Source organism: Neodiprion lecontei, chromosome 5 (genome assembly GCF_021901455.1).
Source record: "Neodiprion lecontei isolate iyNeoLeco1 chromosome 5, iyNeoLeco1.1, whole genome shotgun sequence".
Classification (NCBI taxonomy): Eukaryota; Metazoa; Arthropoda; class Insecta; order Hymenoptera; family Diprionidae; genus Neodiprion; species Neodiprion lecontei.
In genome coordinates this window covers 29,940,196-29,954,870 of record NC_060264.1, presented here as the reverse complement: position 1 = coordinate 29,954,870, position 14,675 = coordinate 29,940,196, and the positions used below count along the sequence as shown (strand labels likewise).

Here is a 14,675-nt window from a genome sequence, read left to right as displayed (position 1 = left end):
CACCCCGCCCCTTGCTTCCTTCCTTCCTTACTTCGCCTTTTCTCGCGGGGATCGACGCCCGGGAAGCTGCAAGAATGCCAATCTGGAATTAACGCGAAAGACGAAAATATCACGGGCGGAACGCGTCAACGCCCTTCAAAAACCTCCGTCTGTTGACCTACCTAATCGGTACGCGACCTACTTGATATTTTTTTTTTTTTTTTTTTACCACCGCGCTGACCAGCCAGGGGCTTCCACAAATTACGCGACGAATAAAAAACGGACATTTATAGGCCTGAATAACTTGACACAGCTTGAAAATTGTCCCGAAGCTTTCACGTCGGTTCGCGGTTTTGCGAAACCGTATATTCTGAATGTGCCGACATCCGGTACTCGTAAAAACAAAAATAAAATTTATAAAAAAAGACGTTCGTTATTTTTTACCAGCTTGAAGTAACGAGATCTGTATTATTGAACTTCCAATCGAGTTTCCCGAATCTGAATATGTTTAACGAAATTCAAGACGCTCGCAAAGTTGCGAAACAACGATTTTTCATCGACGTTACGAATTTTAACCTCATAATTTACCCGTACCTGTAAGTAAATGAATATCTAAGTGCAAAAATAAAAAACAAAAAAAAAAAGTGGTCTCGACTTGTTCTGTACCTACATAAATTTCGTCAAAATCCCGCGACAAAACGACGCGTAGCCATAATTGATAGTTCGAAATTCGATGGAGCAGAAAAACACGAAAAAAAAAAAAAAACCACCGAATCAAAAATTTCACTCTCCCACGTGATCGAAAACTATCGAAACGAAACGAAACTCGCGATTCTTGTTCCGACGTGCATTATTTTACGAGCTCACACTTGCGTTAGCCAAGACGCACGCGTTATACGGATACGCCGCTAATGGCTGTGGAAGGACGAGGACAACGGGAGAAGGATAAGAGAGGGAGCGAGAAAGGGGCGAACGCGACGTTCGGTGGCACAATCGTTAATTAAGGGGTGAAGCGAAGCCTGCGCGGGTCACAAACTACATCCATAAATATCTCGGGGAAAAAAGGTTTAAAAGAGCGGCAACGCGCATCCAGACGCATCGTCGGTCCTGCACAAGGAGGAGGCGTCTGTCTGCAGGAGTCAGACCGGCGAGGCGGCAGCAGCTTCTCCTCGTCCGCCTCCAGGTAGGTGCAGAGGCTATAAATACACCCGTAATATACGCACGTTCGTATGAGTATGCCCGAGACTGCGTACGTGAACAATTTTATACGCATACGCATGCTGTACGAACATAGAATAGAGAGTGTCGCGCGAGCTTCAACAAATTGTATAAATTAACGACCTCGCGAGCTTCTTTCTCGGGTAGAAATCCTCCTCGCGCGTTTGATGTGTAAATTTCAGATGGTCATCCCTCTGATCGAGTTTAAGAATTTCGTAAACGTAGATTCTGTGTTCGAATACAAATAATTAATCAATCTGGAGATTGGAAATTTCCTTCTACTTTTCTTTAATTACAGTTGGATCGTTCGTAACGTAAGGCGGGTTCGCAATTAGAGAAATTTTTAGTTCCGGTTACCGCTCGGTCCTTGAATATTTTTATTTTTTACCACAATCGAGAAATGTAATTTAAAATACGGAAAGCCAGAGTAAAAACAAAACAAATCACGAATTATAACTTCTCGTGTATTTTCGCTTTCGGATATTTTTATGAATTCATATCTCGACGGTTTTGAATTTTATATCGAACGACAAATTGGGTCTCCGTATCTTCAATATCTCGATAGTGTGACCTTTCTATTGTACGATCACGTTTTTGACTCGAACACCAACAAGTGATTACTAAAAAATTTTCCCTGCAAAAAAAAAAAAAAAAAAAACTATATTTTTTTTGTGTTTTTTTTTTCCTCTTATTCATTATCGCGAATCATTTGTATATTTGACGCGTAAAAAGGTCAAGCATTGTTTCTTGTAACGAATGATTAAAGAGGAGAGTGAATAATGGCTGCAAGTGTCATTGAAATAAGATCAAAAATTTGCCACGACCACGTACGTAGTTTCGAAAAAGAATTTTATTAAATTTAATTTTTTTTTTTTTTTAACAGCTCCAACAGCATCCACAATTCCGGGCTCAAACGTCTAGTTCTAATCCGCGCGAAGTACATAACGTATAATATCGTGAAACTTTTACGTACGCGTTCCAAGATTCCAAGTAAAATTGTACAATTGTAAAACAAAGAAGAAGAAGAAAAAAAAATAAAAATAAAATGAATGTAAATTTTTCTACCAATTTAACATATCCGCTAGAATCGTCGAAGATCGAAGGTAGGATCGAGCACGCGCATTAGCCTCGGCGGTTATTACGCGTACAGATAAGGTAAAAGCAGCCAGTCGAGGCGGGATAAACGCGCGTGAAATTCCATCGTTGATTCGGATCGGTCGTAGAGGCGAGGCGAGCGCGGCTCTCGGGCCGTGCCACAGAGGAAGGATGACACATGAGCGGTGGGGCCCGGCAAGGCCCGGGGAGCCCTGGGCCTGACAAGCGGGCCGCGGCAGTCGGGCCGATTCGAAGCCTGCAGCGCAACACACAGCGCAACGCAGCGCAGCGTTCAGAGCACAGTAGCGACGAACGGCCATAAAGTTAAAATATGCCCGTCCTTTCACCCTTAACTGGCCCACGGACGCACCCACACTTTGGTAGGTACGCGGGGACGCGGACGGTTACAGTAATATATCGACAGTTATAACCCGACTCGCGTTACCGCGGTGAAACAGCTCCGCTCCAACGGCACATCGTGAAGCTCACCCACCTCCGATGAGCTCAACACCTTTGTGCCCGGCATTCCTCGGCGAGAGTTTTAACCGCCTAGACTCCGCGCCTAGGATATTTGCTTCCCGCCATGCCGCGCCGTGTTTTCTCGATTATCACACCCCGACTACTTATTCGGCGAAAGACACCGTCGGGCAGGGGGTGAACCTCCCCTGTGACGCTGAGAAAAAATTCATTTGTCACGGTAACCAGAAGAATTCGGTAAAACAGGTGTCGTTGAAAAAACTGTTTGAATATTGTTGGTGTTACGAAAAACGAGTCTTTGGTAAAAAATGAAAATAGTCAAGGACCGAGCGGTAACCGGAACTAACAAATTTCTCTCAGCGAACGGAGCAGGCGTTAGAGAATAAATAGTCAAGTTATCAGTCGGCGAAATTCAATGCTTGGAAATATTGCGTGCTTGCAATTTCAAGTCGGAAGCAAGACTGTTGTTTACGACGATGATGCCCGGCGCGCCAACCTTAAACTAGCTTTCGATACGCGAAAGCTTTGTGCATCTTTTATCTACGATGACTACCGAAACATTAGAAGCGGGGGGCGAAACGGGTGAGATTTCACCCTTTGTAACACTATTTTTATACTTATTTACTGATCTCGAAGCTTTGCGTCCGACAAAAATTTCCTCGGTCATCCCGAGGCTCGTGTTCGATTGTAGTTGGAACGGATTTTAATAAATATTGAAGAAAATCAAACAAAGTATCAACGTTGAAATTTCTTTTTATTTCAATATTACTAGCTCTAGATAAGAAATACGTAGGTAGAGTCAGGACGATAAATTCATACAATCATATTCTCATCAATCTGTGAAATTCTCTACAAAGTTTTCTTTAAATTTACCATTCCGAAATAAATCTATAAAATTATAGCAAGAAATTTTGCAATCTGGTAGAACGAGTATTTTGTACAAAAAGAAAGAAAACAAAAAAGTGTCAATCGCGTATAACGATTGAAAACGGCGCGTAATTGAAAATTTACCGTCTAATTTTTTTTTTCTCTCTCTCTCGCGCTCTCTACCTATTAATATTAAACCGAATCAGTTCGTAGCACACTCTCGGGCATAGAGTCACCGGTTACGCTACTGGTTACAGCTAGTTCAGAGACCTGGTTAAGAAAAAGAAGAAGAAGAAGAAGAAGAGGAAAAAAAAAGAATTCTTTTAATCCGTCAGACCGTTTTCGGGGATCAATTAAAGGGGGGGTCCGATGTTGCCGCCGGACGAACGACCCCCGGCACCACCACGACCGTCTCGTACACCTTGTATCGCGAGGCCGATTGTCCGGCTAATTTCATTCTTCCATCCCCTCGACGAGCTAGTCAAAGAAGCTGCTCATCCGGAGGCATCCAGCGCAGTCAGTGACACGCCGCTGCTTCGGACCTGTTATATTATTTGGGTCCCAACGCAGCGCGGGAGGACCAAACCGAACCGAACGGAGCTAAACGAAACGAAACGAAACGAAACGAAACGAAACGAAACGGAACGTAGCGAGGAGCGATGGAAACCCGTTCTTATTATTCATATTCACGAAGAGAGAGAAGATCTTCGTCTTCTGACTGCTGCTGCTGCTGCTGCTGCTGTTCCTCTTCTTCTTCTTCTTCTTCTTCTTCTTCTTCTTCTTCTTCTTCTCGCTGCTGCCGGTTTCTCCCGCTGGTATATTCCCGCGGCGTGGTATAGATATAGCGGTATAAAAATCTCTATAAAAAGTTGAAAAGTGCCGCCGCCGGAGTTGAGGAGCGACAATGGATGAAATATGCCGCCCCGCGTTGGGCCCTACTGAAACTTTTCGGACCCCATACACCTGCGGCGTTCAACGGAGAGGGATGGGGAGAGATACGGAGATGCCTCCGGAGACACCTCTTGTGTCTGCAGCTTCTTCTCGCGCCGCCGCCGCCGCCGCCGCGACTCCTCAACTTTGCTTCTGCCGTTGCTGCGACTCCGGATCCTCAAATCTCTTCGAGTTTCGTGGGTATTCCCTCTTATGCGTACACTCGTACGTTGTTGCGACGTTTTTTTTTTTTCTTTCCTTCTCCGTATCTCACCTGTAACGACACTTCGTGAGATTTTTTCTTCTCCTTCATCGTCTTTATGTTTATCGTTTCATTCTGTTGACGTTTCGTTGTTGCCGTTCTTTTTTTTTTTTTTTTTCTTTTTCTCTTTCTACGACGGTAATTACGATAAAAAAGTAAACAACACCAATTGCCGTGCAGTACAGGACGTGCGAAAAATAGTTTTTGCGCATATAATTCGATATTTGCGTATATCTTCAAAAAAATTGACCGAAATTTGCAATATTAATTTGTTTTGACACGTTCGCTTTGTAATTAAAATACTGACTCGAAATGCCTTTATTTGAGTGAAGAAAAATTTTTTGAACGATTTTGAGATGTTTTGGACATTTTTTTAGAAATTCAGTTTGTTTCCGTCTTGAAAATTGCCGTTTTTCTCGCAATGTGAGAATAATTTTACATACCTGATGAATAGCGGCGATCGATTTGTCTGAAAATTTTACCCCCGTTTCATATTATACAAGACAATAATTTAACGTGCGTTATATTTCGAGAAAATCGTTTGAAAACGAAAATCGATATCGCGCGCCATAGCGTAGAAAAAAGCAAATGGGTTTAACATAGACGGACGGTGTTTTATATTTTTTAAAGATTTCTAAATCCGGCAAAAATTTTTATCTCGAAAGAATTCTCAACGTACGTGGGTGGCGGGGTATAATTATATATTTCCCAGACCTCGAAAAGGCAGCTTAAATTTTCACGACGATCGAAAGAAGGTTTAAACTTTTTTTTCTCAACATTTTGTACCCATGCTATACCTACGCATATAACATGGCATATAAACTTTAACTCGAGTCTAGTCGTAAGGAGCGTAATTTTTTATGCTTGAAAAATTCTAACCACCGTATGCAGGGGGAAAAAAAATTGCCTACATTTCCATATTAATATTAATAGTTTTCTCGGTGCGACGGTGAGTTTCTAATGCCGTGTTTAGCGGATGTTTTGCATGGTTTTGAACAGTCGTTTAATCAACGTAGGAAGACGTGAGATGGCTAATACACATCATATTTTAATATCGTATATTGTATACACCAGTTTGGATACCTGCCTAATAACGGAATAGAGAAAAATTCAGATAGAATGGATGGTATATGTATATATATTATATATATTATATAGTATATGTATACGTATAAAAATTCCGTTAGAAAACTAGGAACCCCGGACTACGGATGCGTGGTATCTAAATTATGTATGTATAGAAATGACAAGCGTGGCATGCGGCAGCAGGCTGCTACATCCATATTCCATACATAAGGTTAAGGCATACGTATAGAGCTTCGGACAGGTGCAAAGACGCAACTGACCGTAATTTGACGAGAACTAGAAAAGAGGGTTTTACCCAAAGAAAACCTTCCTCCGTACTTTCTAGAGCCTCGAACCCGCCGTAAGCGAATATATATATATATATATATATATTATACTCACATAAAGAGGCTTCCTCTTATTTGCACTTCCATTTTTTGACCATTTTTTGCGGTTAAAAATTTAGAAAATATTTATAAAAATTTCACTAGTATCGCAGTACAGAATTTTGAAATACGCGAAAATTTCAAACCCTTTGCATGTCCGAATCATTAAAAATGTCGAAAGCCTAAGTGTGATAGAAGATTTAGAATTTTAACTATTTTATGTTTTGACTTCTTGTACTTTGACTTTCTACGTTTTAAGAAACTTGTATAAAAACAGATTGCCCCGTTTTTAAAAATTCCACACCGCGACCGTTTCATTTTCTCATTTTACCGAACATTCTACATACTTATAACCCTTCCGTTTTCCAATCTTTCTACATTTTCACACCCTTCGCCTATTTTTTTTTCCCCGACTGGACGCGAGAAGGAAAAAACCTGGACAACAAAATCGCGAAATAGATTATATTTATATCGCTAAAATCTTATTGCCATAACTCGTTTTAAATTCGATTCACCTGTATCTTAAAAAAAAAAAAACCTGTCAACGATTCATTGTTACATAAACTTGAAATCTGTTGTTGTTGTTTTTGTTGTTGATGTTTTTGTTGTTCTTGTTCTTGTTGCCATCGTTGTTTATGTTGCTGTTGCTGTCTTTGTTTCTGTCGCTGTTTCTGTTTTTGCCGCTGTCGCTGTCGCTGTCGCCGCTGTCGTATCCAAATTTTCAGATCATCTCCATCATGGGAGCCAAATCCTTTACCGTGTATATTGAAAATTTATAGTTTTCTCTCAAACACAAGTACAGCTATCGATCATCGTAGAAGATGAGGCGAACAAGAGCGAAGAACGTATTTGACAAAATTATCTGTCGTAAAATTAGTGTAGAAACGGGTTACATAGAAATTTTTCAACCACTAATGAGAGGGTCGAAGATTGCAGGTAAGTTTCAAGGTCCCGTAACGGCGCACGACGGGCTCATGCCGCGTTTTGTGAAACTAATGATTGGGAGGTGGGTATTGTGCGGTGGTGGTGGTGGGGTGGTGGTGGTGGTGGTGGTGGTGGTGGTGGTGGTGGTGGTGGTGGTGGTGGTGGTGGTGGGCCTATTGGGGAAATGAACGCCGAACCCTGAGGGTGGCCCGTCGAAAGCTGTTTTACAACGTCGACAATGCGTCTCGTTATTAGCCTCTGTGGGGGCCTTTATTCCCGTGTGTCCACATAGTTTGGATCCAGGAGCGAAGACATGGAATTCTCCACCCCCGATTCCTATACCTCGCAAAGAAACGCTGACCGAGAATCCCGTCAGTCAGTCAGTCAGTCAGTCAGTCGGTCAGTCAATCAACCCGATCCCAGAACCAACAGCATTATTATCCCCCCTCCCTCTCTCCCACTCTTCTGTATATCTTCGTGTATATGTATCTTTTATTTTTAAACAATTAAACTGTAACAGAGGAATGTCAGAGAATGACGAATGAAGATATAGTTTTGATTTACTGATTCTCCTCAAAAAGGAGATAGCAGAATACTTGATAAAACTGTAAACAAGTGTCTGTACCATGCCAGTATTTATTTCGCAAATTCTTTTCACCGCGTTAAAATCATTTTTACGAAATTGATAAACATTTAGTATAATCTGTGAGGAAACTTACAACGGTATAAAAACTTTCGGCAATCATATATTTACAAGTCACAAGTTACTCGAACTTTGAAACAAACGAGTCCCAATTTCGGGATCCGCACCCCTAAATTATCGCATTATAAAAAACTTAAAAAAAAAAAAAAGAAAATGCGACAATAATAAACGTAAATCCTTGGTTCCCCGGCAGTTGCGATCAGCCGATTCGTCCATTCAAAATAGTTCCGAATTAAAGACAATTCGGAATACGGTTGCATTTTGAAAAAGTAACTCCGCTTATCCACGTCGTCTGGAGAATTTTTGTTAACACATTTCGTTTTTTCTTAATTCGTTGATCAGACCCCGTTCCCGACAGTAAACGAGGGTACATAACTCCATGTAGAATTTTTCATCTACCGATAACAGCAGTTTTTTTTTTTTTTTTTTTCTTTTTGTGAAAAACGCCAAAAACGTCAAATTTTGCCGTTTTTCTTTTTTTTTCTCGAGACGGCGTCTGCGGCAGTTGAAAAATCCAGGACTTCGGATTCGAGGTCCCGAGAGTCGAAACCCCCGATGCGCACAAAAATCCATCCGCGTCCCGAATGTTTTTTTTTTTATTCAAAACCATTTTCGCTGCTGAGTCACTCGACACGCCTGGCATCACCCGGAGTTGCGTGCCCACCTATAACACAACCAAGCATAACCCTCTCTCCACGAAGGAGCCGCAAGTCCCGAGTTTCGGGACTAAAGAGTCTGGATGGTCGAGGGCGCGACGCAGCTGGCCGGAGTCGGTCGGTAGGTCGGGTCGACCTGACCCCGTCGATCCCGTTCCTGAGTGACGTCTTCATGTCCCGCACCGCGGGGCATTCCTCGCGCTTATTGTCCCCCGGGACATCGGCTGCCCCCCGTCGGCTCCGACTCCTCGCGATGAGTCCTCCACCTCCTCCTCCTCATCCTCCTCGTCATCGTCATCCTCGAGAGCGACGCTCGTCGTCCTAGGACGACGTCCACCGTCTCCGGCTCCGAGCGAATTAAACGAATCTGTTCTTTCTTTTTTTTTTTTATTGCTACTACAATTCTTCAGTCGATTAGGTTTGTGGATCGGTTGGTCAATGTCCTTTCGGACGAATAACCGAAAAAGGATCGACGATAGCGCAAGATGCTTACGCGTACCTCGGTTTTCGTAATTCCAACAATATTGAAACAGTTATTTTCAACGATACCTGTTTTACGCAATTTTTCTAATCACTGTGTTAAAAATGAAATTTTTCTCAGTGCTGATTGAGGTGTTAGTTGGTAAAAGTGACTATTTTTTAACCTGGTGCCTTTGACGATTTCGTCGTTGTTGTATACATCTCCAAGTATCGAAATCGTCGGATCTAGAACGCAAAAAAGGGCCTGACAGTCCCATTCTATACTCGTTCACGGGGTGTGGTAGCATTCCATTGCCGGAACATATTTTTTTTAACGTTTACATTGCGCAGTGAAATTCTTCAATTAATTACCGAGTAATTTGAAAGCTTTAGAAGGGAGTAAATAACTGGCAAAACAGAAAATTAAGAATAATACATCTCAACTCAAAAAAAGTTCAAACCAAGAGTATCAATATTGGGTTTTGTGATTTTTAACTATCGACTATCGAGTAGACTCGTACTAACTTCAAGTTTTGTTTCGTAGTTTAAGTTTAACTTTGATATTAGGTTAGTTAGGTTGGGTTAGGGTTTTAATCTTAAGATTAGGAGCCATCCTATAACGTACGATCATTCTTATGCCACCTGTAGGTACTTCGCATCTGGATAAATTATTATTATCCATTTTTCCAATTTACTATTGCGATTTCGTAGGATCGATGCCATTTCTTCATTTCTTTACCGTCGTTGGATCAACCATGTGGACAGTGACTGTATCTGTGCGTGTGTGAAAAGAGCGAAACATTCGCTGTGTGAAACAGTCGACCCAAATATGCGAAATTCTCCAGTTAACTACGTAAACAGTCAAATGGTTCTACTACAAATTTTAATAGTGGGATTCTGGATATCATCAATTTTCCGAACGTAACCGCGCTCGTCGTTTATTGTTTCAGTCGACTGTTACGTTCTAATGATCAACATTGTGTCATTGTTTCCAACAAGTTATTAGAAAATAAAATTAACAACAACTAGTCGATGTTTTAATATAATTGTTTTTATTTTAATAATTTCAGGTAATTCCAGTAACGTTCATACACGTTTGGCTTATGTGATGCAAGGAATGAAATAACATCTTGTTTCAGAGATATTTTGTTTCTTATCCGTCGAATGGTAATACGTGAAATTAACAGTTAGCAACATATGATCCATATTTAATCACGCACAAATATTTGAATATACCGTTAAAGAACAGAAAACAAATTGAATATAATTAGCAGAATCATTCTTTCCAAACGCATCGCGTCGATTATATAACTATGGTATGAAACGTCGTTAAAAATCAATATAAAGCACAGTGAAAATTACCTACCGGTGTCTAAGTATAATCGTTGGTAATATGTACCTATTAGAAGAAAAACGGCGAGCATAATTTATTCATTCGGCCTGACATTAGAATTACGAATAATCGGCACTCGTAAAAATTAGTGTATCCGCGTATAAAAGTTCGTCAGAACGATTATTCGACATTACAATGGTTATTTGTAAGATTATTATCTGATAATTGAGACAATTTTTTTTCGTTCAGTCTGACCTTTTTTTTTTTTTTTTTTTCGTGTCAATCGTTACTCAAATTAATTGTAAATAGGACGTAGTAGACGCAGCTATGAAAAGTTGTACGTATAATAGACGTAGTTAAAACTAGGCGTGATAACCGGAATAAATGGTTACTCAAATATCCTGGTTATATTTGCCAAGATCGTTTTCACTCATCGTTAAATCGGGTCGATGATTTTTTTATGGAGGTAGCTATAACCTTTTATCCCACATTCCGCATACATGCGGACGCTGGTATAACGTATGTATAAATAACCGTGTTATTTACTTATAATATCTGTTTCATTGAAATTCATTCAGGTTTTACCCGAAGTCGTTATGCGTAATTATAAACGAGTCGTACACCTATAAGTATTAATATTCAGTTTTTTGTCGACGCGATTCTTTTTTGTTATAAATGTTAAAACACATATTTGAAACGTTTTTTTTTTTTTTTTCTTCCGTTACAGTATTTATTCCATCTTATTATATTTCAATGCGTTATTTTTCTTACAATTAGTCAAAAGCACGCCTTTCGCTCCAACTTGTCGCGATGGCAAAAAATCTCGCGCATTATCAATTGGGTAGAAGCTTTGCATTAACCTTAGAATCTAAATTTGCCACAAGAGAACAGCTTACGTTTCCGTGTTTTGGTACCTGGGCAAAAAGTTGTTTTTTTATTTTTTTTTCTATCCCGCGTGATTCTTTATTAAAAAACTAAGAAAATCAGATCCTATAGAACCCTTAATTTAATAGTTTTTTCACCCCCGTTACTAAAATAAGTAAAAAAAAAAAAAAAAAATGTTACCGTTCTACGGTTAAATCGATCGATTTTCGCTCGAGGCCTACTTTACACGCTCTCTTATCCCTGCGTTTCAAATGGATTTAGTTTGCAGACATTAAGAAAATTCACGTGGCAAACGGCGAGGGAAGAAAGTTTACAAAAATGTGGGGAGGGAAGAAGAAGGGGTCACGTCACGAATCCACGAATGGTTTCCATTGCTGCCCGGTTGTGGATAATATCAGGGAGCATCGAGGCCGGCGTAACATTTACGCAGGTTCGAAATGAAGAACGAAACGATAAACAGGCGGCGTCCAAAAGCACCCACAGCCATATACCATGCTCGAAATTTGCTTCGCCCATGGCATCGCCAATGTAGGTTGGACATGTACCTATCCACATACAAATTGCGTCGACGACGAAACAGCCCCAGATCGATCAAGCCGTCGTGCAAAAGCAGGGGGCACTAAATTAGTCACGAAAGATTTTAGTCTTTACTACATTTCCACTTACTCAGGCACGCGAGCCTTTTCACTTCGTTTGCTGCTCGGCGCCTGTTGACTTTATATCAACTCTATTAAACCATAACTACGAAATATGGGGATGGTCGGAAAACTGTCGAGCGATTGAACCGTGATTTCAGCTACCATGCACTGACAGAAATTTCATTTGTTACAGTAGCTAGAAGAGTTCGGTAAGACAGGTATCGTTTAAAAATCTGTTTGAATATTTTTGGAATTACGAAAGACGTGAGAAATGTAAGATTGCAGCAGTCTGTTGAAGAAGGTACATTTTGAGACACCGTTTGATCCTCAAGTGATGAAATTAGCTTGCTGCAATTCGTGTGATAGTGGAAACAAAATCGAAGTTCAGGTTAAAGCCTGTGACGTAAGCTGGTTTCGGGTGTTAGAAGAGGAAACGAGACGATCGCGTTGTACTATTGACAATTAGTCGAGAATTCTTTCTCGTCGTCTTTAGTTCGGGAACGACTGAAATACGATCACGCTTTGCAACCCTTGATCCTCATGAGGTTGAAGTTAGTAACGTTATCGCAACGAAACATCAGGAAAAAAACATAATTATCGTGCAATATTAGATTGACTTTTCAAGGAGTTGACTTCTCGAAATACCAATAGTAAGTTTCGTTCATCGTACATTCCCAAACGTGCAAAGTAAACATGCATCGTTGCGGTAAAGTTTCCAACGTCATCCCGACGAATCCTAAATTTCACACGGATCGAATATACCTGGGTAATTAATTTTCCTTCTTTTATTTTCACAGTTTCTTCAATACGACGAAAAGAAAAGTGCTGCCAGCATTTCAAGCCAGAATATTAATCCAACCGCACATCCGCGGGAGAATCGCCCCTGCCAGCATCGTTCTCACAGACGCTTAGACGGTGAGATCATCTTCTTCTTCTTCTTCTTTCTTTCTTTTTTTTTCTTTTCTTTTTTCCTTATCCTTCTACAATTTTTCTAATGGTTAGCTGGAATTATTGCGCAACAATGATTTACAAACTAATAAGTAACAAGCGACAACGAATCATTGCAAGTGTAAAGACGCGGTGCAAGCCACGCGCAGTGTCTTCACCGAGTGATGATTACTCGGGATGACTCTGCAGAGTTTTCACTTCTAGTCGGTGAACGAATGTGCTCCGAAGGCAGTGTAATAACGGCGACGTGGCAACAATGAGTGAAACCGCTGTTCTGAATAAAATATCAACGCGCGAGTTGCCGGCGTTGATTGGGAACAATTAAATACAGCCAACCATCGAGCCTCGGGACATTACGGCTCTCGATCATTCGCAAGATTAATCGCTTGCAGACGCCGCGAATAAGTTTTGCAAACGAGATGACCTCGTATGACTTTGTATGTTTCACACGCGAAATTAGTCCGTCTAGATTCGGAATACGGTATAAATTACGATGCTCGAACGCGGGCAAATTAATACTCCTATTGATAATCGATGTAGCCCGCGAATGTTTCTTTATTTTATTTTTTATACGTAGGTATTTAGTCCCACATAAGCACCAGTAACACGTTTCGCATCCTCGGTTACGAGTTACACCCGCATTATCGTTATTAATATATAGAAATTCTCGTGAATTTATCAAACAAGTCGTTCTTCATTGTTCTTCGAAACTGTACAACAGTCTCTGATTCGTCGGTGATCGAATAACGTCAGACATGTGAAAGGACTGGGTCGTTACACGTCTCTTTCTCTTCTCTGCAATATCGCGTCCGAGGATGAATTTTAATTGCAAAAGTATCCCGTCGGTCGAATCCGTCGTTACTGCAACTGCATCGGCTGTAATATCAGTGGTATACTATCGGAAAGAGCATACTTTCCACTTCACCGCATTTTTACCACTGACCGATACACCGAAAGCATGTTTTTTATTTTGTTTCTCGTCGTGTGCGGTGATGTGATCAGTGAACACAGGTAGGTACAATGATATAAATATTTGAGGCAGGTCTTCGGGCAAGTCTATTGCCCGTATTGTACACAAGCGTAACGTAGAGACGATAACCATGGCTGACAAAATATCAGCGTCCACGTGTTGGATCAACAGGGTGGCCGCTGGTCAGGGAATTCTGGAAAATCTGGAAATGTCATGGAATTCTGAAATTCTCTAACAGTCAGGGAAATGTCAGGGGTTTTTTTCTGGACGAGTTTGGAAAAGCGAGGGAATTTCCCGGATGGAGATTTAATGGCCACCCTGAATTCAACGGTTTTAAGAATTTTTCTTCTACATCTCGTAATGTCGCGACGTAGCAATACCTACGTATACATGTAAGGCGGTAGAAGATCACGAGGGCAGATGTCAACGGTTGTGTGTATCAAAGTGTATCCGTACGTTGTGCCCGTGTGTTCGTTGAGCTGACTGGATAGGTCGGTATTACATAGGCACAATGGATGTATTCACGCGCCCCTGCACCGCTCGGCCCGGCTCATTGTCAACGATCAAATTCTGTTGACATTTTTTTTTTTTCACGTCTGATTTTATTCCTCATCTCGCATTGTTTTCCTTAGTTTCTCATTCCACGACGAGGAACCGTTCGAGTCTCCAACCTCGATCAATAGCCTGGATACGACTCGCGTCCTATTCCGTACTACAACACACGTGTAACTCGATAAACGAAATTCTACGCTCATTATACGACTTCCAACAGGCTTTCTAATTTTGGACGCAACTCGGTAGACTGGCACGAATCGACGGTTTCCTGGAAACATTCGACGCTTCGGAATGAATGGATTACGTTTTGAGACCATTGTCCTAG

General features: G+C 41.1%; 2 protein-coding genes across 4 annotated transcripts in view; one reads left to right on the top strand and one right to left on the bottom strand.

The window, feature by feature from the left end:
- Positions 1-12,787, top strand: part of LOC124294734 — a 147,981-nt gene extending 135,194 nt beyond the window's left edge. Inside the window, exons 3-4 of one of the 2 annotated variants that reach the window (XM_046741525.1) lie at positions 11,501-11,669; positions 12,675-12,787. In XM_046741525.1, the coding sequence (XP_046597481.1) occupies positions 11,501-11,669; positions 12,675-12,730 (225 nt within the window). In that variant the 3' untranslated portion in view covers positions 12,731-12,787. The remainder of the gene's footprint in view (positions 1-11,500; positions 11,670-12,674) is intronic. The other variant, XR_006904670.1, reaches the window with a different exon arrangement.
- LOC107221265 (homeobox protein OTX1 A-like) overlaps positions 1-14,675 on the bottom strand; it is a 60,528-nt gene that overhangs the window by 44,706 nt on the left and 1,147 nt on the right. The window lies entirely within an intron of this gene.